Source organism: Corapipo altera, unplaced genomic scaffold, assembly GCF_003945725.1.
Source record: "Corapipo altera isolate COAL_440 unplaced genomic scaffold, ASM394572v1 98, whole genome shotgun sequence".
In the NCBI taxonomy this organism is placed as follows: Eukaryota; Metazoa; Chordata; class Aves; order Passeriformes; family Pipridae; genus Corapipo; species Corapipo altera.
In genome coordinates, this window is record NW_020884914.1 from 7,299,822 (window position 1) to 7,324,539 (window position 24,718).

The 24,718-nt window shown below is 52.5% G+C and overlaps 1 protein-coding gene across 4 annotated transcripts; it reads left to right on the forward strand.

Annotated features, from left to right (window-relative positions):
* The first annotated feature begins 475 nt into the window (after window positions 1-475).
* On the forward strand, window positions 476-24,717 carry CFAP70 (cilia and flagella associated protein 70). Of its 4 annotated transcripts, none has more exons than XM_027654775.1 (28): window positions 476-595; window positions 1,271-1,385; window positions 3,585-3,771; window positions 4,068-4,163; window positions 4,496-4,575; window positions 5,612-5,785; window positions 6,162-6,344; window positions 6,766-6,857; window positions 7,834-7,933; window positions 8,871-9,002; window positions 10,618-10,740; window positions 11,314-11,388; window positions 11,853-11,944; window positions 13,630-13,690; window positions 14,916-15,107; window positions 15,710-15,841; window positions 16,618-16,743; window positions 17,384-17,517; window positions 17,613-17,728; window positions 17,887-18,060; window positions 18,987-19,094; window positions 19,804-19,892; window positions 20,681-20,833; window positions 22,197-22,358; window positions 22,539-22,628; window positions 23,620-23,721; window positions 24,370-24,417; window positions 24,607-24,717. In XM_027654775.1, the coding sequence occupies exons 2-28, from the start codon at window positions 1,275-1,277 to the stop codon at window positions 24,685-24,687; spliced, it is 3,213 nt and encodes a 1,070-aa protein (XP_027510576.1). In that variant the 5' UTR covers window positions 476-595; window positions 1,271-1,274; the 3' UTR covers window positions 24,688-24,717. The 4 variants fall into 4 exon arrangements, with proteins under 4 accessions (XP_027510576.1, XP_027510578.1, XP_027510579.1 ...); XM_027654776.1 differs by having other exon boundaries at window positions 484-625; XM_027654777.1 differs by lacking the exon at window positions 22,539-22,628.
* Window position 24,718: the final 1 nt, after the last annotated feature.

Here is a 24,718-nt window from a genome sequence, read left to right on the forward strand (position 1 = left end):
TCCGGCTCCCGCCCCGAAAGCCGCGGTGGTGGCAGTGGGGTCCCCTAAAACCCCCTAATGCGCCACACTGCACAACTGGGGGGATCTCGGGGGGCCGCCCAAGGCCCTGGAACCCCCTGTCACCATGGGGCCGTGGGGTCCCCACCCCAGCCTGGCCTGCGGGGACCCCCCTCTAACCCCCTCAGGGCCCCCAGTGGGGTGTGAGGGAGTGGCTGGGTGGGCACCATAGACTCTGCCAGGAGGGGTGAGAGGCCACAGTGGGGCTGGGGCAGCAACTGGAGTGCTGCAGGGGCACCGTGACCCTCCTCGCAGCCTTGTGTGCCAGGACACACGGGTGGGCGACCCCGCCCACGGGGGGGGCGGGTAAGGGCAGCCCACACCCATCATGGCGGCGGCAGCGGCTTCACGGACACGCCCCTCCACACGTGTGAAGAGCCGAGGTCTCGCGAGGTTTCGGCTCCTGCGAGAGCAGCCGCGTCGCTGTGGTTACGGGACGCGAGCCCCGCGCCGAATCAGGGAGCCCGCGGGTTCGAGCCCCGCTCCGCCGGTGTGGGGCTGCAGGACCGCCCGGGCGGGAGGACCCCCCGGACCGTTGGTGAGGGGCTGCGGGCAGGTGCACCCTAAGGTGGGAGAGCCCCCAGACCCGTGGGTGAGGGTCTGCAGGAGTTCCCCAGGACCCTTCGTGAGGGGCTGCACCATGGCGGGACAGCCCCCGGGGCCGTTGAGGCTGCGCTGAGGGGCTGCCCTGCCAGGGGCGGGCGGACATCAGTGCCCCTGCCCTGGCTGCGGGAGCTGGGGGTGTGAGGCAGCGGGGCCGGGGGGTCCCCAGGGTGCTCTGAGTCTCTGCAGGGATTCCCAAACCCGAGGAGCAGAGGGAGCCAGGTCCCCTGGGCATGTGGGAGCCGTGAGGGGATGGGGTGGCAGCCACAGGCCTTTGGCCCAGGAGGTCACGATTAATTTAAACACGGAGTAAAAGAGCGCCCAGGGCTGTACCTGGCGCTCGGAGCTGAGAGCAGCCTGGCACAGCGAGTCCCTCCTGAGAGCTGCAGCTGGGTGAAGTTTACAGAGCCAGATAATTTTCCCATTACATTTCTCTCTGTCCTCCCCCTGCGCCTCATGATTAGTCACTGCCAAAGCCCTCTGCTTTCAGTGGTGTTTTGACAGCCGAGCCCTGAATAGCGCTCACAGCCACCACTGCTGTGTCCTGCAGAGGTATCTGGGAGAGGAATGGAGCAGTTTCATGTTTCTTGCCTCATTCTTTCTCCTGCAGAGCCATGGAGGTGCCTGCAGGGCTGGCTGGTGGGAGAGTGTCCTCTGCTGCAGCTCTTCCCAGCACGTCACAGCCAGCAGCAGTACAGATCACTGTCCTGAAGGCACAGGACCTGGTAAAGTTCTTTGAAAATGTCTCTGCTAATTTAATAAACGAGGCCAGAGAGATTCTGTGTGCTGGGATCCTGTTTGAGGCCAGGTGGGGGATGATAAGGCTACAGGAGGGAGTGGTGGGAGTATCAGAGATTCAGGAATACCACACTGTGGCTTCCTCTCCCTGCTGAAGGTTTGTTCACACAGAGCAAAAGCTTGTGAGTCACATAAATTAGGGAATGCATCTCCTCAGCAGCAGTCCAGAAATGCTGGGATGAAATGTAACTCTCTGCTTCCTCTAACTGTATGTAAATGGCAGCTTTTTTTTAAGCAAAACACAGTGAAAATGTGTATCAGTGAGGCAAATACCTCTGAAAAGATCTCAACTTGGTTATGAAGTCAGATTTTCATCCCAGCTACAGCTGTTTAAACCATACTGAAAGCAACAGGGTGGCTCTGGGCTTAAAAAGGCTGTGGCTCCAGTGCCAGACTATGAGCTGGTGCCAATCAAACCATCACTGCTGTGCTTTCCATGCGATGCACCCAGCTGTCCTTAAAGTCTCCTAGAGGAACTGGCATTTGGGAGGGAATGCAGAGGAGAAGCTCAAGCAGAAAAATGCAAATCCTTGCTTCTGCTCCAGCACAAGAGAGCAAAAAACAACCCAAAAGCACTTGCTTGAGGCTGTTACATTGTAGTGTTGGAGCACCTCTCACACTGATAGACTTGGCAAACAGGTGAGAGGTATGAGGTTAGAAGAGGAAAAACACTGCTGGAAAGAATAAGCCTATGTATTGACTGTATTCTGAATGTTGCTTTGTGGTTCTGATTGCTCCCTCCTGAGAAAGGGCTGTGGCAAAAGGAGGGGGGGTTACAAAAGGGCAATCACAACAACAGTATGAAAAGAATTCCAGCTGTAAGAATGTGGAATCCACTTCCAGCTATAAGTGTGGAATCTGGTTAATTAGAGGTAGTGTAGAGAGAGATGAGAGAGGAGTCTTGGATAATTAATGGCACAGAGGAAGGTTAATTGGATTCTGTTTAGCCATTCATAGAATGCATGCTCAAGGAGACAGGGAGAGGGGCTGAAAATTAAAACCAAGTGAAAGAGATCTCTTTTTGTATAAGAGCCAATATGAAACTAATTACCCCAGTGACAGGGAGAGAGGGAGCTGAGGAAGAGGCTGTGGAGGTTGGGCATCCCTGTGGCTCAGCACTAAGGAAAAGTTGTTTGGGTACAATGGTCCTTGTATTCAGCCACTTCTCTGTGGATTGAGAACTAAACTGTGTTTCTCCTGCAGGGAGGCTCTTTGGTACCTGCTGTCCAGCACTCCCTCTCGCTGTAGAGCTGCCTGGTGCTGCCCAGGCATGCAGGTCCCCCTGCCACATGTTGTGCCCTCACCATCCCTCCTGTTTAAGCCCCTCCGTTTAGACATTTTAAATTCAAACTAGAATTTGAATCTGCTCGTCCCTGCTTAAAGCAAGTGGTATGAAGGTGGTGAAACAACAAATTGCAGAGGTCCCCAAAGAGCTTGCTGGAGCTCCTCTTTGATTTCATAGAATCATGGAATCATTAAGGTTGGAAAAGGCCTCTAAGACCATAGAGTCCAACCACTGCAAAGCCACCACTAAACCAAGTGCCACATCCACATGTATTTTGAACACTTCCAGGGATGGTGACTCCTCCACTGCCCTGGGCAGTGTCTTCTAGTGCCTGATCACCCTTACAGTGAAGAAATTTTCCCTAATATTCAATCTAAACCTCCCTTGGCACAACTGGAGGCCGTTTCCTCTCATCCATTTCAGGGCATTCTGCAGTGACATGATATCCACAAGCCTCCTGTGAACTCAGCCCTGTAGCTCAGGAGCTACTTTCCTAGAGACAACAAACATCTCAAGCTTCCCGGAAGCACAAAAATATCAATGGGGTATTTTGGGATTTGTTTTAGATGTGTCTTTCCTGGGGAGAAGCCTGGACCTCTCCATCTCCTATGCCAAGGCTCCTGATAATCTTTGGGGCATCATGGCATGGTGGAGCAGGAAATTTCCCTTTTAAAGGCTGGGAAGGGTGAGGTCCTAGCATGGCCAACATCTGCTGCTCTTGGTGGAACAGGCCCCCCTCCGTGAGCCCTGTCCTGGGCACTGAACTGAGCTGCTGCCAGAGGAGCTCGGCTCCCAGGCTGCTGCTGCAGAGGCAGGTGTTAATCTGCTCTTTTATTGACAGAAAACTCTCAAGAGCGATGTGCTGGTTACGCTGGTGCGTGTGGAGTACAACAGAGCAGTCCTGGGAGAGTCCTCCAAGGTCGATGTCTTGCCAGACGGGACAGCAAGCTACAATTTCACGACTAGCTTTGAGTGCAGCGCCGACGGGCCCAACTCCTTGGATGTCATTGCGCAGAAACCGCTGCTCTGTAAGTACCTGGCGCTGGATCCCCCTCCTCAGAGGTGGGTACTGTCAGCTGCAGGAGTCCCTTGTTCAGGGATAACACTTGAGCAGCAGCAGTGGGAGGATCTCAGCACTTGTGTTTCCATCTCTGCCAGTTGGAAGAATCCCCTTCCATGTCGGCCTGTGCTCCTTTGGCTTCACTGTGCATGTTGGCTTTGGGAGATGACGAGGAGCATGTGCCAGAGCTCACACAGACCCTTCCCAGCCCCAGAACTGCTGGTCTGAGGAACTCTGCCAGCTTCTCTCCTTCTATCTCCTTAGTGACTGTGGTAGAAGTGGGGCAAAAAGAGAAGAAAAAACAGGAGAAGACCACACCTCTTGGCCAAGCTGTGGTGGACCTTCTACCTCTGCTACAAGGTACAACATTGACTTCCACAGCCTCCATAACCACTTCTTTATCTTTGGCACTTTTTTATCTTTGCTTAAGGAACCCTGACTATAACTTACCTCCTTCTGACAAAGTGACCTTCATAGCTCTGCAAAATCTGGCTGGGGGGAGAGGGGGTAGCATCAGTAACTCAGCATTAGGAGTTAGACCATGATTTTGTCTAGTGGAAGGGGTCTCTGCCCATGGCAGGGGATTGGAATGAGATGATCTTTAAGGTCCCTTCCAACCCAAACCATTCTGTGACTATGATTCTCTGCTGAAAGTCTCACTTTAGGCTGTTTGCACTCCCGTTTCTTCCCAGGAGAGTGTTCATTGAAGGTCTCAGCTCCTTTGTATGCAGTGCCTGCCTCCCCCTCAGAGAGCCCACGCCTGGAGGTCATGGTATGTGGAATTCGGAACTGTTCCTTCCCTCATTCAGCTCTCTGCTGCTTTTTAATGGGAGGGAGAGCATGACTCAGCCACCTGGCTCATCACAGATGTGGTGCAGCCCTATATGTTACAGGCTTGGAGGCCTTTCCTGCTCCCATTGACGTCTGTCCCTAGCTGCCTGTGATAGGTGAAGTCATGCTGGGAAATGTTAATGTGTGCAGCTACTGATTTGCTCTGGAAAAAAAAACAGAGATGGAAATCACAGTGCTGAAAAACTCAAAAAATACAACACCTGGGTCACCTCTCCAGCTTTATTAGTTTTCCTTTCTGTGGATAAAATATCTGAGTCCATTATTGCACGAGCTCTGGCTGCCTTTTCTGAAAGGTCCTTATTCATTCAGCTGGTTGCAAAGTACCCAGTGACTAAAATGAAGGGAATGAAGTATGAGACTGGGAAAGAGTGTCCAATTTTGCTGCTGAGCCTGCCTGCAGTGAGCACCAGGAGTGAATTGGAAGGGTGGATATCACATTAGCATCTCTGTGTTTAAGAGGTTCACAGTGAGCAAGGTGGGGGCACACTCATTAGGGAGGCCAGGTAATAAATGCTGACCAGCTGGTTTTTCATTGCACACCATCCATCCAGGGCTGGGACAGGTAATTAAAGGCTGCACACAGAGCATGGAGATAGGGCAGAGGCAAAGCACGGCCTTCTGAATCACCAGGGGAAAAGCATCATTTTCCATCCTTGATGTTCCTTCTCTGCGGCTCCTTTTATGAGACCCTGCCTCATTCTCCATGGCTCATTTTATGAGACCCTCAGGGCACATGCCCTACCTCAAACAGGCTGTGATTTAAACAAACAAATACCACAATTGAGCCAAATTGATCCTGAAATTCCTTTCCTGTCCTGGTCTGTTTTCTTTTACATCTGAGATGAGGCATAAGATAACATTATACATTCTGGCCTCAGTTTTCTGCTTGCTTCTCCTTAAGACTAGGCAACTTATAATTGTCTAGTTACTGGCTCTACTTTACCCTTGTCTCACAGGCTGGCCTTGAAGTGACAGTGTGCACCAAAGAGCCCCTGCTCTCTGCCACGGAGTTCTCAAGTGGGAGCCTCCTGAGTGTCACGCTGGAGGCAGCTTATTCTGTTCCTGAAGCACTTGCCACTGATTCCCAGCAAAACTACATGGCTTGTTTGCAAGTACCAGCAGCTGATGAGGTGAGAATGGTCCAGGCATGGTGACAGGGGATTTGGGTTGTTCTCCCACACCACAGAACAAGTGTCCAGGCACGTGGGCTGTACAGTTGCTGTGCCTGTGCACCAGCAGCCTTTGTTGAGAGGCCTTAGGGGCTCTGTGGCTTGACATGTTTCTTTAACAGAAAGCTCTGCTTGGAAACATTGGGATTCAACCTGGCAGTGTTTTTTCCACAAGGCTCTTTATATTTATCCCATTCTTTGTATGTGTGTGGTGGAGTGTGTTTTCTGAGCCAGGCCCTGCACTGCTGCTTAGCTTTGTTATCCCAGCTCCGAGCAGCTGGCTCTTACTCCTGCTTCTGTTGGAAATGCAAATCCTTTGTTTCTCTGGTCTCTCCAGAAGGAACTCCCCTTGCTCTTCAGGAATGGCATTGTGAAGGCTGATGGTGAAAAAGAACCATTACCCCGTCCCAAAAACTGGCCCCTTGGTAACATCCTGGCCCCTGGTGCCCTGAGCATACCCAACTCCTTCATTGTTGGAGGGCCCTATGAGGATGAGGATGGAGAGCTCACCAGAAGTGAGGTGAGGAACGACTGGCAGGGTCACAGATGGAACTGAACCAGCAGGGACTGAGAAAGATTTGTTACGAGGAGGTGGTTGGTCAGTCCCCTGCTCAGTGTCCAGGCACGGAGATGGTTCCCCTGGGACAGTAGGCATGCAGACTCACTGCAGGAGAGATCCCGAGGGGCTGTGTGGCAGGTCTGGTCCCCAAAAACCACCCACACCGAGCTGCTGGGCTGGGAGTTGTGTTATGTGCTGTGAGCCAGGCTCTTAACACTGATGGTGTCTGCAGGAAGGGCTGCTGGCTTCTCCGCTGGGCTGGCCTGGCTATGGGGACTTGGGCACCTCTGTTTGACTCACATGCTCTCCCAGGGAACATTTCTGGGGATAATCCAGGCTGTGGATTGCTGTCCTGGCTCTGACTGCATGCTGTTTCTCACAGGATATGGAATTCAGGCTCCAAGCAGAAAGCACAAAGAGAATCGTCTGGGACATGGAAAGGCGCTGTTACCTGGATGCTGCTGCAGTAGCTGTGTAAGGGACCTGAGGAAACCACCCCAGAACATGCTCAGATGAGTGACCTGAGGCTGGGAGCAGCAACATGCAGGGGGTCTCAGACCTCCTGCAGGTCAAACTGTGGCTCTGCCTCACCTCCCGTTGCTCCTGTTGGCCTGAGCAAGGGAGCAGTTTGAACTGCCTTGAACTGCTGTGCTGGGAGAAGGTGGAGAAGCTGGAGCTGCTGTCTCCAGGCCACAAATGCTCGTTCCTGTTGCCAGCAACTGGGGCTGGGGACTCTTTGAAAGAAGGGGCAGCAGTTATGGTGAGCAGGCATGGAGCAGGGTGGCCCACACAGCTCTCCTCTGAGCTGCTAATTAAATTTTACTGAATTTTCAATGCATTAAAAACTTTCACTCCATGTGGGCACTCCTCATTTGTTTTTTTATTGGATAAGCATTATCTTTAGCAGCTCCAGATATGCTCAAGATCAGGCTAAGCGTTCCATTTCTCTTTGAATCCTTCTGTTTTCTTGGCCTCAGCTGCATCATGGCTGTGAGTTTTACAGCAAAATTACTCCTTGTGTAGAAATATTCCCTTCTATTTCATTTGATTTTTAAAATTCTTTTCCCTACATGTCTCTTGGTTTCAGAGTCACCAGCCACATTGCATGGGAGCTCAGGGTCTGCTTGCTTTGTGCAGTTCAGGATTTACACCAAAGTTAACCACACTCCTTCTTGCTTGTTTTATTTCTGAAGTAACTAGGGGAGAGAGAAAACCGAGTGTGTCACTCTCTCAGTTGTTTTATAGCTGGTTGTGCCATAAATGAAAACAGCAGTGGGTGGAGGGGAAAATGTCCCCAGCTGCCCCAAAGCACACATGTTCCTGTGGCCTGAGGGTGTTTGCTGTGGGCCCGGGTTGAAGCAAACCCAAGAGGGGCTGCTGGGGCAGAAAGGAGGGTGGTGGGGCTCTCCAGCTTGGTTTGTGCATCCCCTGATCCCTGCTTTGTGCCCAGGCTGCAGAGGCGCATTGCGGAGTGTCGGTACTGGCCTGTGGAGCTCTGCAGGGTGTCCACGGCCCCAGCCAGCAAAGGCAAAGCTAGCAAAGTTGACAAGGTAACAGTGGGGAGGGGTATGCATTTTCCTTTTGATGCCTTTGTGATACCAAAACCAGCCTTGAACCGGCCAAAGCAAGTCAGAGAGCAGGAGGCTTTGTAAAAAATCCCGTTTATAGAGCTGTTAAATAGTCAAAGGGTCATGTTTTTTCCTTATAGCATACAGAGCTCTCACTGGTGGTCTGTGGCAGCTGGGTGGAAAGAGGTCAGAGGAAGGGTGCTTTTTAGAATCACAGAATCCCAGAATGGTTTGGGTTGGAAGGAACCTCAAAGTCCATCTCATTCCAACACCCTGCCATGGGCAGAGACACCTTCCACTAGACCAGGCTGCTCAGAGGCCTGTCCAGCCTGGCCTTGAAGAGAATGAAGGTAATTCACTGAGCTTGTCTTTGGCCAACTTGAAGAAGTTCATGCCTTCTTTCTTGGGCTGTAGGTAAGTTATGATTTTGGACCTAAACCAGGGTGATTTAACAGAGGAACAGCCTCTTAGCTAATGGTTCTGTTCCTGGCAGCTGGTAGTGTGAGAGCTCCTAATCTGTTCCATGGTAAAGTCATATAAATTGGTGTAAATTCCTTTCAGCACTCACCAGGGCCAAGATTTTGCAGTCACCTGGTTTCTGTCCAGCCCAAGATGCACAGGGTGGGGTTTCTAACCACACAGCTGCTAACTTTGCAGCTGTATCTCAATAAGACCATCCTGAAGAATAGCAGAGTGCAGGAGTTAGAGAGAAAAGCTGCCCCACAGGGTTTGGGATGAAATTAATATTCTACATATGGAATGACTCCAGTGTATTCATCCAGGTTGTCTCGGCTGTGTGCCAGTGACAGGGAGCCCCTGGCTCATCAGGTGCTTCACTTTGCTATGTGGCCTCTTCTTAATGGGATCAGTGACCCTGTTTCCCTGAGGAGAATAACTGTCCCTTGCTCTGTGTTTCCAGGGAGATGAAACACAGATTTCCTTCCATGGTGTGGCATATGTCAACATGCTGCCTTTGCTGTGCCCTGGTGTGAAGGAGATCCGAGGAGCTTTCCGTGTCTTTGGCTACCAAGACAGTGAGGTGTTTGAGAAGGTGAGAGCAGCCAGGCAGCCAGAGCTCCAGCTCTGCAGCTGGGTTTGCACAGAGAGGTTGGGAGTGGACAGCGTGGGCAGGGGGGTGTTTGGGAGCAGACAGGGTGGGCAGAAGATGTTTGGGAGCAGACAGGGTGGGCAGAAGATGTTTGGAAGCAGGCAGCATGGGCAGGGGGGTGTTTGGGAGCAGACAGCGTGGGCAGGGGGGTGTTTGGGAGCAGACAGGGTGGGCAGGAGGTGTTTGGGTGCAAGGAGTATGGGCAGTGGGGTACTTGAAACTGGATCTGAACCTTCTCTGCTCTTCTGGTGATGGAGAAAAATAGTGATAAAAGCTCTTAGGTGCAGATTTCTCCAAGACAGGGAATTTCTGGGGGTGTGTGAGCAGGTCTGGGGGCTTAGAGAGGCTTTGAATCTCACTCCACTCCCCTCTCTGCCATCATCTGAGAGCTGTAAGAATGCTCCTCTCTCCCCAGTCTGGGCAAATGAACTGTGTTGCTGGGAAGAGCAAACAGTGGCTTTAAAAGGATTGCGTTACCCCAGGCAACCACCAAAAAAGCTGTCACTGGAGCTCTTTCAGCTCTGGCTCACCGAGGTTTATTTTTCTTTGCATTTCTCCCTCTCTGTTACTAAGAGTGACAGTTACATCTCCATTTTCCCACCCTCCTGGAACAGACCTGAGCTTGTTTCAGGAGGGCAGATGCACAGCCTGGTTTTACCACCCACGTTCCCTGTGGTCCAGGCGCAGGAGCCAGGTGAATTCCAGCCCTTCTGCTGTCTCCCTGCTCCCACTGGCTGCTGTAGAGCAGGGCTGGGCACACAGCTGTCAGCTGGGCTCTGCTTCCCCATCATGAATGACAGCATCTTGGCTGTGTGGTGCTGCTTGTCCTGTGGCATCTGTCACGAGTGAAGTCCTTCTCGTTCCTTGGTGTTATGGATGCTTTTGGCTGCCACGTGGTCTAGGCAGTCTCCATACAGCTGCTCCATCCCTTCCCCAGGATCCCCATAATTCTTGCAAGCCCAATTCCTGTAACCATGATGGGGGAATGGCCTGTCTAGGCAGTCAAACACTGTGTAAACACAGAGCCTGACAAACCCATTTCTTGCAGTTCCCTGGTGTGTGTCAGGGAAGCTGCTCCACACCGGGGGAGCTGAGAGTTACTGTCAGGCAGGTGGGGGCACCCAAAAGTTTGCAGAGCAGATGTGATGAGGGTGGCCAGACTCCTCTAACTATCCACATCACCAGGCAAGTCCATAGCTGTGAGTCAGGTCTAGGATCCAGCCAGGAGTTGTGTCAGGATCATAGAGCTGGGTTCTAGCATGTCTATCACATAGCTCAGGCAAGGATCAAGGGCCAGTCCTCAGTGAAAACACAAATCTTGAGAGAAGATGGAAAGACCCTGCTGAGTCTCATCGTCCAACCTGAGGCTTCACAGCTACATGGGATCAGGGCTGACCTGGAGCATTGGCAGCTGGACTTCTAGGGGAGGAGAATGAGGTTGCAAAGCTTCTTAATGCATTTAAGACCCTGATGATGTTTTGTGATGTGAGAGGTTAAGGCAAAGGGGTGAGGAAGCCTACTTTGTCCCTTGATTCCCTCTGTTCCCTCTTTTTTTCAGACCAAAAGTCAGCACAGTATTTTCTGGGAACTCAAGTCGCATCTCAGTCTGATCAAAGAAGGGCTGGGGACCCCTCCCCTTCCCAGTAAGACTCAGAAGGAAGACAAAGATTCCAACAGAACGGTAAGGTCTTGGGAGGCACATTGCACTGTGATTGCTCTGCTTCCACGTCTGGGGTAGTTGGGACATGCAGGAAACAGGGGTGGATGCAGGAACCGGGGATGAAACTGTGTTGCCTCAGCCAGCTAAGAGATACTGTCATAGAATCACAGAATCTCCTCCCTTGGAAGGGACCCACAAGGATCATCGAGTCCAACCCCTGCACAGGACACCCCAACAATCCCACACTGTCCAATCTCTCCTTGAGCTCTGGCAGCCTTGATGGTGTCCCCACTGCCCTGGGGAGCCTGTTCAGTGCCCAACCACCCTCTGGGGGAAGAACCTTCTCCTTATATCCAGCCTAACCCTGCCCTGACACAGCTCCAGCCATTCCCTTGGATCCTGTCACTGGTCACAGAGAGCAGAGGTCAGTGCTGCCTTTCCCTCATGAGGAATCTGCAGACCCTGAGGAGGTCTCTCCTAACCTGAAATCTTAGCACTGAACAAAGGTACCATCTCACACCCTGAACTTGCAAAGATACGAGATCTATGGAGACTGAAACAAGAGACATCTTTTCTTTTTCTGAATCATTACAGAGCCCATCCAAAATCCAGTTGTCAGATGGCACTGGAGGACCTGACAGTACCAGAATTTGCAGCGTTGATGGACAGGTAATTATGTTTCTCCAAAGAGAAGGAGATGCTAGAGCATCACTGTGCTGGTGTCTCACACCTTCCACACAATTAAATTCCTTAAGAGTGAGTTGGACAAGGGATATTTCACATAGATGCTGTCCCAGAGTTCTTCCAGTGATGTCCAGCTGGAGATCAGACAAGCATTGGGCCAGAAGGTCTCTGTAAATTATCAGGCATTTATTTAAAAGGGTTCCTTCATATTTTGGCTTCTTCCTCTGAATGCACATTCATTCTACAGGCAGATTGATTATCCAGGCTCTCCCCTTTTTCCTAACCTGTTTTCCTGAGCTGAATTTTGCTGCTGTAACTCATTCTGAGGGCGAGCCATAAAACAAGCTGTATCTCTGCAGTCTGGAGATCTGTAGCTGTATGCTCAGTATTTCATCGTGCTGGGAAGGCTCCAGACAGCACGACAGTGAGAGCAATGTTTATCTTCACAGCAATACAGTGAGGCAGGAACGTTCCTGGTGCTGGAGATAAAGCTGGACAAGGCCTTGGTCCCCAAGCGGCTGCGGGAGGAGCTCACCCGCCGGTGCGTGAGGAGGGGCTGTGCTCCGGGGCTGATGGCTCATTTCTGCAGGGTAGGGAGGGGGCTGTGCAGAAAGCTCCCCCATGGAATGCTCTGCAAGGACCAACCCAGGGCATGAGACAAAGCCCACGGGAATCAGGGGGAGGATTTGGCCAAACTGCTTCAGAGGTGGCATCTGGTGTGTTGGGAAAACACTTGTTCATCCCAGCTGGCATCTCCCTGCCGTTCCTCTCGAAACAAGAGACAGCAGAGCAGCACAACAGTGTCTGTGTTCCTGTCTGGGCTTTGTTTCCCACTAATCCCTGTGTGCTTGCCTTTTGCCTGTGTGTCCTGGCCACCAGCATGGACTGTCCAGGGTAGTACTGCTGTAACTTCACCAGAACAATTCTGTCATTTTTACCTTTTCAGAAGTTTTCTCACAATATTTTACCCGATTTTTGGCTTTTATGTTAGTTTTCATGTTGTTCTGCTGCTCTTTCATCTCTGCTACTTTGAGTCTTCTACTGTCTGTTTGATTTGAGGCAGTTCCTCCCTGCTGTGTTATGGGCTAGGAAAGGACCAGCACATCTCATTTATTGAGTAAAAAAACAGAAAGTGCAGCAAATTAATAAAGTATAACAAGTGCAGATCTATGTCTCTCTCAAACAGAAGTATCAGCTGTTCTTTGAAGGGAGAGTATGCATGTTGTCCTCTGTGCTGCCTACTGTCTTCCAGGAGGAACAGGTTGAGGAAGGTGAATCCCCCTTAGAACAGACATTTCCTGGCCTTTTTTATACCATTTCTAGTGCAATGCATGTGAGTTCAGGGTAACTCCTCATTCACCTGCTGTATGCAGCTGAATGAGGCATGTGGCACCTTGGCTCATTGGGTTATAAGGACTGAGAGTGTTCTCATATCCAGCAAACAGAAAATGTTGATAAAATCTCAATTAATTAAGGCTGTTTTGGCACCAAGGATTTTAATCCCACAATCTCACAATGTTTCAGGTTGGAAGGGACCACTGGAGGTCACCTAGTCTGACCTCCCTGCTCAAGCAGTGTCCCCCAGAGCAGGTTACTCAGGGTCATGTCCAGGTGGCTTTTCAATATCTCCAGGGAGGGAGACTCTACAGCCACTCCTGTGCCAGTGCTCAGTCACCCTCACCTTGATAAAATCTTAGTAAAAATTATAGTAACCCTAATGAAAGGTGTAACATGACTAATGTAAGTCCAGTATTGGCCCAGACAGGGTTGGTGTGGTGTCTGGGGGTAGGTGGTCTAAGGTTGGTGTCTGGTGTCAATCTGTGACCAGGGGATGAGGTGCCATAGCTGCACTCTGTGATGTTGGGAACTGATGGATCAGGTGACTTGGACTGTACAGTGATCAAATTTTTCAGAGCTTTCCTCAGGTTGGTTCCTTCCTTACAGCTGTTCTGGCAGAGCAGGAGCTCTGAGTTACAGATCTGCTGCTCCAGCAGTGTGTTTTAGATTGCCACTAATAAATGTTAACCCTGCTATGATGAGCTACAAGCTACTGGCCTTGACAGTTCACTCTTGGTCTGGCATCAGTTTTCGTCCCAGGTCCCTGTGAGGTGTCTCAGGGACACGATGGCAGGTTGGAGCCCTCTCACTACACGCTGCTTGTGCCCACAACAAGCTGACTTCCCTGGCAGTTTATCTGGCTGATCTCTTCTGTGCTCTCATTAACAGGGTCAAGGAGATGATTCCTTCTCGCCCTGCACTGCCTGCCCAGACTGAAGGAGCCAAGAAGGTACGTGCAAGAGTGTGTGACCTTGCCACCACTCTGCCACCCATCCTGCCCTCATTCCTCTCACACAGGAGAGTCTTCATTCTCAACCCTGCAGCAACATGTAGATGAGGTTTGAAGAAGACAATAGTGCAAGGCCACAAAGATGGTGAAGGGTCTAGAGCCATATAAGGAGTGGATGAGGTCACCTGGTGTGTTCAGCTGGAGAAGTGGAGACTGAAGTCAGACCTCACTGGGGTCTGCAGCTTCCTCACGAGGGGCAGTGGGAGGGGAAGCTCCGATCTCTGCTCCCTGTGACCAGGGACAGCAGCCAGGGAACATCTGGAGCTATGTCAGGGCAGGGTTAGGTTGGATCTCAGGAAAAGGTTCTTCCCCCAGAGGGTGGTTGGGCACTGAACAGGCTCCCCAAGGCAGTGGGCACGGCCCGAAGGCTGCCAGAGCTCGAGGAGTAATTGGACAATGCTCTCAGGGACAGTGTGGGATTGTTGGGGTGTCTGTGCAGGATCAGGAGTTGGACTTGATGATCCTTGTGGGTCCCTTCCAACTCAGGATATTCTGTGATTCTACAATTCCATGAAATACCCAGAAAAGGGAACTTCTGGCTGTGTTATCTCCACACTAGTGTGCCTTGGGAATTCATTCCTGGGGTACATAGCTCGTGTTCACAGCCCATACAAAGGGAAGAGATGGAGCAAAGGAGGGAAGGCAGCAGTGAGGGGATGTTTGGAAGGGAACGGGATGCTGGGGAAAGAGGCTACCAGAGCCTAATGTTTGCCCTGGGCAGTGCCAACAGTTTCTTGTCTCTGATTAGCCCATGTGCTTCATCAGACTCAGACAAACATGAATCAGCCCTGACCACTCTCAAGTCACCCAGAATTCTTGAGGACCAAGATTATGGAGATTACAGGCTCTGCTGAAGAAGGCTGGCTCCTGGGTTTAAAGGCTCCCAGTAAATTAGATATATTTTACTCACAGACAGTTATATTGCTATAGAAGAGACAGCAATGACCGAAATACTGTGTTCTTATTAAAAAAATCTTGCAGGAAGGAGCTCTTTTGTGTTTACCTGTAGATATTTTCTCAGCCCTCAGGCGTGGACAGGAAAGGATGTGTGACAGAATAATTGAGTCAGGTGGTGTTAATGGGAGGCGTGCGCTGTGACAAATCAAATACATATCAAGGCTGATTGCATAAGTGACTTGTGAAATTTAATTAATTAATTTCCTAGGTGGTGGAAGATTATCACAAACGTGTCACGAGCGTTGCCAATGCCATCCTGAGTGAATACCACAAGCTCTTTGGGAAGCAGCTGCCTGACCAGGGAGCAATAGACCACCAAACCCTGGAGGAACAGAAGCATCAGCTCAACCATGAGCTCAACACCTCTGGGAAATATTTTGCTTTTAAGGAACAGCTAAAGGTAAAGGCTCATTTGTGCTGTTCTGTCCCGACAGTTTTTCAGTGAGGAACTGCTGCTCCATGGTGGTAACTCGGGATGATGTGGTGCTCCAGAATCCCCTCCTGGCACTCAGGGCTGTTGCCACAGGCATTGGGGGGACAAGATTCACCTCTAATGGAGGAAGTACCAAGCTGCTTTGGTCCTACACCTGGAGAACACTCCCTATGAATGGGAGATGGTCACATCCATTTGCCCCATGCTCATAACCTGAGGAAGGCAAAGCTGATATCTCACACACCCACAGTCTGCCCTGGCAGGAAAAAGGAGTTCCCCTCTCTCAGCTGCACAGCCCTGGCTGTGCTCTGACCAGAGACCCCCTCTCTGTGCCAAGGGGATGAGGCTTCCACATGCTGTCCCTAAAGGGGCACTGGAGTGTCAGGGAGGTGGGGAAGGAATTCCCCCTGCTTGCTTTTTTTCACTTTTAACAGTGCTGGGCTGGATTTATTCCTCAGAACTAAGTTGCAGCTTCAGGAAAATCAGTGTGTTCTGGCTCTTTCTGATAACGGAGCTGGTGGGGGGCATAGGGAGGACCTTCCTCATCCATCATTCCCATGTTTCTATAGTATCCTGTGGTGAAGATTGTGAGGGAGAAATACCTGAAGACCACAGCATTTGAGACCCAGGAGGAGCTCCAGGCATTCCTCAGTGACCTCTACGTGTACCTCGTGGAACAGATGCACGTTGCCCTGAACCAGGTAAGGAGAAACCTGGGGCACTTGGGCCACGACTTCACTGTGAATCCAGGGCAGGTGAAGGGCTGTTGCCTTCAAGACAGAAGCAGACTCATGTTTCCATTTCTGCAGTTATCACACATGGACCCCAAGCCACACTCAAGGCAGGGTCCAGTGCATCTGTATCCTGCTGCTACAAAATCCTGATGGTGGCATACGTGTGAGATGCCACTTGTAAAGCTGCTGTACCTGGGGGCTGGGTTTGTGCCTCTTGCCGCTCACCTGGGCAGAGCACAGACCTCCAGCATGAGCTGGGGTCACCAGTGAGTGACCCCAGAAGCTTTGATCTAGGGAATGCTGTAAATAATCATAGAAACATGGCATAGTTTGGGTTGGAAGGGACCTTAAAGCTTGTTTTACCCCCTGCCATTGTCAGGGACACCTTCCACAGATGGGGCAGCCACAGCTTCTCTGGGCAACCTGTGCCAGGGCCTCACCACCCTCACGGGGAGGAATTCCTTCCCAATATCCCATCTAACCCTGCCCTTTGGCAGTGGGAAGCCATTCTCCCTTGTTGTGCCTGTCCATGCCCTTGTAAAAATGGATATTGCCCTGTTCCTGTGTGGCAGAGGTACCAATAAGTGACAGGAATGTGTCCCACCACAAAGAGCAGCTGGGACAGCTTGCCTTTCCCTGGTGTCCAGCCCCAGCCATACTGGTCTGTACTGGGTGCACTGCTGGACTGGGATCACATGAACCATTCTTCCCCTCCCCAGTAACACTGTCCCACTCCCCACCAGCTCCTCTCTGAGGAAGGTGCTTCTCCCGCCCCTCCATCCCGCACGACTCAGGAGCAGCTTGGGCTCTTTGCTCGTGAAGCTGAAGCCAACAAGGACTACAAACTGGCCTCTCTGTACCACCAGCAGGTAAAGGAGCCCCTGTCCTTCCCTGCCCACGTCCCCTGTGTCTGTGCTGGCAGCAGTGTGGGGCCACTGGTGACAGCTCAGCCAGCCTGGACTGTGGTGTAGGGACAAAGGAGCTGAACGTGACCGGGATACTCAGACTGGAACGGGAAGGATTTTCCAGGGAGATGCTGCTCTCTGCAGGATGTGTGACTATCCCTGGCCAGGTCGCTAAGGACTCATATATATGAGTATTGTCCATTCCTGAAGCTTGACAGAGCTCAAGAAGCATTGGGACAATTTTCTCGGGCACAGGGTGTGACTCTTGGGGATGGTTCCTGTGCAGGGCCAGGAGTTGGACTCGATGATCCTCATGGGTCCCTTCCAACTTGGCATATTCTGTGATTCTGTGACTCCAGCCTCAAGGCCACGGGAAATGGGATGAGCTGGTCCAAGAGGCTTGCTGGGTCAGTACTGGGGACACTGGGCCCTTGGAGGGGGTCAGCTGGAGATGGAGGGTATGTGTTAGGTGGAGGAAGCTTAGAGGAAGTGGGCTTCCAGCACGATCCCAATTAAGGGACACCCTCACATGTGATAGGCAAGGGCTTGATTCCTGCTAAACTGGGCTGGGGTGGTCAAGAAAGCCCTGATCTCTGTTGCCTAGAGGATAGCTCAGGACCAGCACAACATCCAGGCCTGGCTGGACTATGGAGCCTTCTGCCTCCTGCACGAGGACACCACCAAAGCCCAGGAATGCTTCCAGCAGGCTCTTTCTGTGGACCTCCAGCACATCCAAAGGTGCTGAGCGCTCCCAATGGGTTGGGGGAAGGTGGGGGGTGTCCCCCACACCACTACCTGGGGTCTGCAAGGCTGACTGGCCCCCCTTGCCCCAGCTTGCTGCTCTGTGGGATTGGGGCTGTCATGCTGCAGCGCTATGAGGATGCAGAGGTTTTCTTTGAGGATGCCTGCTGCTTGGAGCCATCCAACATCGTAGCCTGGACCCTCTCAGGTACAAAGCCAAGCCTACCTGGTCGTCCAGGTGTTCCTGTAGAGCCAAGCATTTGTCCTGCTCCCGATCCTCTTCTCCCTGCTCCAATCTGAGAGCTAAGGCAAAGATTTTGCTAAGGGTCAGGTGTCTGCTTGTGCCACTCTGTCTGTCTCCCACAGGTTTGTTTTATGAGCTGCAGAATAATAACGTTCAGGCAGAAAGGAACTTCCGTGAGGCCAAGAAGCTCCTGCAAACCCAGCTCAGTGAGGAGAGAAGAATCCCCGAGGCTGCTGAGGGAGGAGAAGGGAAAAAGGATATTTCTCCCAGCACAGACCCAGAGGAATTCTTGCCAGGTAATGCTGGGCAAACCTAGGAGGTGCCCTGGCACCAGCAAGGAGGGGCTTGGAGCTGTGTGGGACGTGGTAAATGGTGGAAGGAGGGGAATTTCTAAGAGGAGAAATACAAAGGGCGAAGGAAGAAGATGTGGACTGTGAGCTGGAGTAGAATTCCATGAAAGCTGTTGCTGTGAGTTCCCAACACAGCTCGGAAAGCTCTGCCTCACCAAAGGACTAACCAGCAGCTGAGTGGTGACCCTGAACTCAAGGCTTCCTCTGGAGCCTTGCTGAGTCCAGCCTGAGGTGAGACTGTCCTGAGTCCCAAATATTTGGCCAGGCTGCAGGAAGTTCTGGCTGGCTTTGTTTTTAATGTTGTCACTACTCCATGCACAGTGCCTCAGGCCAGCAGGCTCATGTCATGTGTGGTTTTTGGTCCCTTCTGATTATGAGGGAAGGGATATTCATAGAATCATGGAATCACTAAGGTTGGAAAAGACCTCCAAGATCATTAAGTCCACCTGTTAACGCAGCACCACCATGTTCACCACTAAACCATGTTCCCAAGTGCCACATCCATATGGCTTTTGAATACTTCCAGGGATGGTGACTCCACCACTGCCCTGGGCAGCTGTGCCAGGGCCTGACCATTCTTTTAGTGAAGAAATTTTCCCTAATATCCAACATAAACCTCCCCTGGCACAATTGGAGGCCATTTCCTCTCATCCTGCCTCATTTATACCTGTTTCTGGCTTCACGTGGTAACCTTGTACTCAAAACCCCAGCCCCAGGTATTGCCTCCTGCAAAGAAAGTTCTTCCCACCTTTGAAAATTTGATAGATCTTTTATATTTTCTCTCTTCTCCTTTTCTTGTGGAATCATGCTCCCAGCTGGGCAGTTTATGGCAAACCCTTTCCACATAATGGTTGTTGGGGGTTTCATTCCAGAGGGGGTTCCAGATGGCTCAGCTGACAAACTTTCAGAGGTGGTGGATCCTGCCCTGGCCTGTGTGACATCCAAGGAAGAGGCTACGGCACCAGAGACAGCCCTGGAAGGTCAGGGAATGGGGACCTGGTGTGCAGGGGAGAGCCCAGTGCTGGGAGATGGCTTTGTGGGATCAGTGGGGAGTAATGTGGGAGCAAGGAGCTGTGCATGTCACAACACCAAGGGCTGTTCTCTCCCCCTAGCCAGGGAATCTCCAGGCAAAACAGGTTCATCCCGATTTTCAGAGCAGCACATCTCAGGATAGACAGCCTGAATGCAGCTCTCTCTCTCATGTCATGTACCCAATGGCCTTCCTCTGCTGTTGGAATGTCTCTCTTCTGGGATGCCTGCTCTTAAACTGTCTCTATGGATCTCCTCTGGTCCTGTGGTATGTGATCTGCCTCCTCCACAGCTCCACTCCCCAGTGGATGGTGGACATGGCAGTGCCAGGTGCTTCAGGGCCCCTGGTTGGTCTGGGGAGGCAAGACCCTCACTTAAGTTGTTTTTGACAAGCATCATTCATAAATTCCCACCTTTTCTCTGAATTTGGACTGGAAAATCAGTGGGTCAAGAGCATTACTTCTTTTTAGATCTCATACAAAACATAAACCCTTCAGAAAGAAATGCTGAGTTAATTTCTGCTTCAGCCTCCCCTACCACCTCCTGGGTTTTACATCATGTTACTGGGATTCCTCTGTCCCCACCAGGATCTCAGGCCTTGCTCTGCCTCCAGAAATAAATCCCCCACTTTGGGACTGACAGAGACACATCTTCTTGCAGCACCATCCCTTGGTTCAGGACCTCACCAACCTCCCTGCACAATCTTCATGAAGGCAGTGGAATTCCTGATGAAAGTCAATGCTGTCCAGGTCAGCTCAACAGGGAGTGGAGGAGTGAGAAGGGAGGTTGGTTTATTCCCAAAAAGCTGGTGGCATCTTCAGTCAGCCTTGTTTCCTGGGCTCAGGGAATGAGCTGTAGCCACTCCAAATGCTGAGCACAAGAGGGAGCAACGCCACCACTGCCTAGAGATGCACAACTGTGGCTAGGCAGAGTATTCAGCCCAAAATGCTGGTTGTGGACACAGCCATCTCAGGCAGGTGAGGCCCTCAGGGGGCCTCAGCCCAGCACTGCCTGCTGCAGAGGGAACAGCCAGCTCAGAAATGGTGCAGTGTGCTCCTCTCTGTACATTCAGAGGCAGGAGCCATTATTGTGATGTTTCCAAGATGCCAGAACCCCTATGATTCAGACCCTTGTGTGTGTCAGAGTAATTTTTGTTCACCTGTGGAATGTCCCTGTCCCACACAGTTATCTCTGGGGTCTCTCTGATTGTCATGTTATGCTGCCTGCCTAAATTTTACATGGCAGAATGAGTTGATTAAAGCAAAACAGAACTAGAAGTAATCATGGAATGGTTTGGGTTGGAAGGGACATTCAGGTTCATCTCATTCCAATACCCTGCTATGAGCAGGGACACCTTCCACTAGACCAGGGACACCTTTCATTAGACCACATTCAAAGGAGGGGGAAAAAAAAATCTCCCATGTGTTTTCTGTTCATGGAAGTCAAACAGGTTGTCTGTCAGCCCCCTGCCCTGTCCTTCTGGTGTGCCTGTGGTTTCCCTGCTCCCCTAACCACCACCTGTGCCCTTCCTCCCCAGTTTGTTCACAAGGCACTGGCCCACGAGCTGCTGAGCCCGCAGGGAGGCCCCAGCTGTGGGTATTACCTGGCACTGGCTCGGACATACCTGCTGCAGGAGGATCTCCCCAGATGTGAGCAGTGTCTGCAGGAGGCCGTTCGGATTGACTGCACGGTAATGCCACGTGTGTCCCTGGGGGGCTGCAGCAGGACCCCACCCAAACACTGCAGCAACCTGTGCTGCTGTGTGTGTGAACCCAGAGCTTCGTTTCCACTTTACAATTCAATGTTAGTCCACAACAGTTTCAGCAGGGAGGGCAGTCACACCAGGCTGTGGTTGCAGCCCTGCCCTCCCTGTTATCCTATTCATTCCTGGCCTCCTGTCACCTCCTGCACAGACAGGTGGCATCTCTGAGCCTGTCTCTGCCTTTCCCTCTCCAGTATCTGCCTTTCTTTTCCCTTTGGATGGGTATATCCTGATCTCATTTCTCTTGGTGCATGAGCCAGGCTCTGTTTTGTGAGAAACAAGGTTGCTATTCAGCAGAGAGGGAAGGTGCCTCTGGGGAGGCAGGTTCAACAGAAGGAGGGAGGAAGGTGACACCTCGGAATGCTCTGTGACTGCTGACTGTACCTGGGAGCCTTGTGCAGGCCAGGACACTGGGCAGGGAGCTGGAGGGGGGATCCCATGGCTGGTGTCCTGCAGGCAGCCCACCACCTTCAACTCTGTGTGTAAAACCTGCCCTGCTATCATAGAATCATGGAATTGTTTAGGTTGGAAAAGCCCTCTAAGATCATTGATCCCCCAGCACTGCCATGTTCACAACTAAACCATGTCCCCAAGTGCCACATCCACATGGCTTTTAAATCTCCCCAGGGATGGGGACTCCATCTCTGCCCTGGGCAGCTGTGTCAGGGCTGGAGAGCCCTTTCAGTGAAGAAATTTTCCCAATATCCAATGTGGTGCAATTTGAGACCGTTTCCTTTTGTCCTGTCCCTTGTTCCCTGGGAGCAGAGCCCAACATCCCCCAGCTCCCCCCTCCTGTCAGGGGGTTGCAGAGCCAGAAGGTCCCCCCTGAGCCTCCTTTTCTCCAGGCTGAGCCCCCCCAGCTCCCTCAGCTGCTCCTGCTGCTCCAGCCCCTTCCCCAGCTCCGTTCCCTTCCCTGGACACACTCCAGCCCCTCAATATCTCTCTTATTGTGAGGGGCCCAAAACTGCCCCCGGGGCTGGAGGTGCCTCGGCGGTGCCAGCACAGGGGGAATTCACTGCTCTGCTCCTGCTGGTACAGCCCAGGGGCCATTGGCCTTCTTGCCCACCTGGGCACCCCTGGGCTCATGTTCAGCTGCTGCCAACTGGCACCTCTAGGTTCTTTCCCTCTCTCCCCTGGAGAGCCTGGAGTGCTGCAGGGGGTTGTTGTGATAATATAATTAAACACTGCTCAGCTTCTCCTTTCTGCTGCTTACAGGTGTCCCAGCCCTCCTCCCAGGTGTTTCTTTTTCCTGTCTCCCACCCATGTCTCACTCCTGGTTTTGTGTGCACAGAACCCAAATGTCTGGGCTCAGAAAGGACACCTGTGGTACCTGAAGGGGGACTGTGGCCAGGCAAAGGAGTGCTATGAGCGAGTGGTCAGTTTTGTGGAGGATGCTGTGGACATGCACTTTGTCTACCTGCGCCTGGGCTCCATCTACCTGGAAGAGAAAGAGGTGAGGAGCCAGCAGGAGTGGTGGAGGGGAAGTTACCACAAAGCAAGTTGCTCCCCCAGCAGCTGTGGGGAGAGTGGGTATCTGAGTCCCACTGGAGATGGGGTGTTTGGCAAATCCCTGAGGAGGGGGGGCTGCCTGTGATGTGCTGATGCAGAAGCATGGCTCTCTCTCCCCTGGCAGTATGGCCGGGCCAAGCAGATCTACCTGCTCGCCTGTGACAACTCTGCATCCTGTCTCACATGGCTGGGGGTGGGGATCGCCTGCTACAGGGTAAGTGCCACTGCCTTCATGTCATCCGTGCTTTAATCAGTGCCATGGCATGGGACACAGGGCTGGCTTTTGCATGATCCCCTTGATTTAAGTAAAGCTTGGCTGCCTGTGACCCGTGGCTCCACAGGCCATCATGTCCTGTGCACTGTCACAGTCCTACTGTGGCACCCAGGCTGCTCAGATGGGCTGTGTCACTGCTCAGCACCTGCTCTGGGAGCAGCCAGCCTTCCCCCTCATCTCAGCTCCAGCCAGAACCTCCTTCCCCAGGGTGGCATGGCAAGCAGTCTGGGCTCTGCTCCCAGTGCCTGCCTGCACATGACCTGCATGTCACCACCAAGGAACTGAGTGGGATGTCAGTAGGAAGGAATTTCAGTGCTTTCCCAAGGGAATCCAGCACATCTGAGGGGCTGCCAAGGACACCCAGCCACCAGCAGCATGGTATGTCCCCAAGGAACACCTCACCAGGTTCCTCCAAGGGAGTTTGGCCAAGGGAAGCAACCAGGGAAGGAACTTGAACTTCTGTTTCCCCCTTGGCCAAATGTGCAATTCCCGAGGGGCTGTGGAATCAGGCCAGGGAAGTGCAGCCCACCAGGCACGAGCTACCCCTGCCTGCCTGGACCTGCTGCACAGCAGGAATAGGGAGCAGGAGCACAGCCATGTTTCCTCGTGGAGCTGGATCACTCAGCTTCTGGAGGTGAAGGTGTTTATGCTGCTTTCCTTACAGCTGGAGGCTGATTTGAAAATAGTGTGTGATCCCATGGGGGTCAGCAGTGGGAAGTTTGTTCTCCAGACTGGAGATCTGGATGCTGGCACTGAGGATAACTACTTGTCTCTGTCCTAAATCCTTTCCCTGCCTCCCTGTCAGGGGAACCCTGCTAGGAGCTTTTGATGCACTGATTTCCTCTGCTGTTAGAGCAATGGCTGTTCACTTCTGAAGTCCCTTCTGCTTGCTCTTTGCCTTTTGTCCATGCCTCTCCTTGTCTCCCTCAAGCTGGGAGAGCTGGTGGAAGCAGAAGATGCTCTCTCTGAAGCCAATGCCCTAAATAACACCAATGCTGAAGTGTGGGGATATCTTGCCCTCATCTGTCTGCGAGTGAGTGCCCAGCCCTGGCCAGCCCAATGGGCAGGGGGGTTTTCAGGGGTTTATTGGGGGGCTTATTGGTATCTGCTCACAAACCTGAAGATTATGGTGTAGAGCTCAGTGGTAAAAAGTCTGGGGGAAGTGCTTGGGGAAAGCAAAGTGTTCAGATGGCAAAGGCAGAGCCCTTCCTTGCTTCCTGTCATCCCCTGGGGCATGTCCTCCCTGCTGAGCTTCTTACAAATGTCCCTTCTTTGAGATCTTGTGCCTTTCCTGGGGAAGGGGCACTGCCGAGGCACCTCCAGTCCTGGGGGCAGTTCTGGGCCCCTCAGGGTGGAGCCGGGGGAGGTCGGGCTCTGCTCCCGGGGAACAAGGGACAGGACCAGAGGGAATGGCCTCAAATTGTGTGGAGGTTTAGATTGGATATTGGGGAAATTTCTTCCCTGAAAGGGTGGGGAAAGGCCCTGGCACAGCTGCCCAGGGCTGTGGTGGGTCACCATCCCTGCAGGGATTTAAAAGCCGTGTGGATGTGGCACTTGGGGACACGGGTTAGCGGTGGCCTTGGCACTGCTGGGGGAATGGTTGGATTTGATGGTCTTAAAGATCTTTTCCTTCCTAAACGATGCTACGATTTCCTCCCTGGCGGCTCTGTCGCTGTCGCAGGGCGGGCGGGAGCTGGAGGCAGAGCAGTGCTACAAATACACCGTCAAGGTTCGTGTCTGTACCCCCGCAGGGACCGCCCGCCCTGTTCCCTCCACAGCTGGAGGCGCGGCTGGAGCACGGGAAGCCCCGTGTCCCGTCGGTGTCCGAGCCGGGCTGAGGCCCCGCACAGCCGTGTGTGTGCCGGGGGTCCCGGCGGTCGGTGGAGCCCGGCCCCGACCGCCCTCCCCTTCCCCGCAGCTGGGCCTGCGGGACGACGCGCTGCTGCGGGAGATCCGCGCCGCCCAGCGCCGCTTCGGCTTCGGCGACCCGGCGTTCTGAGCCGGCGGGCACATAAAGGCCGCGGGCACAT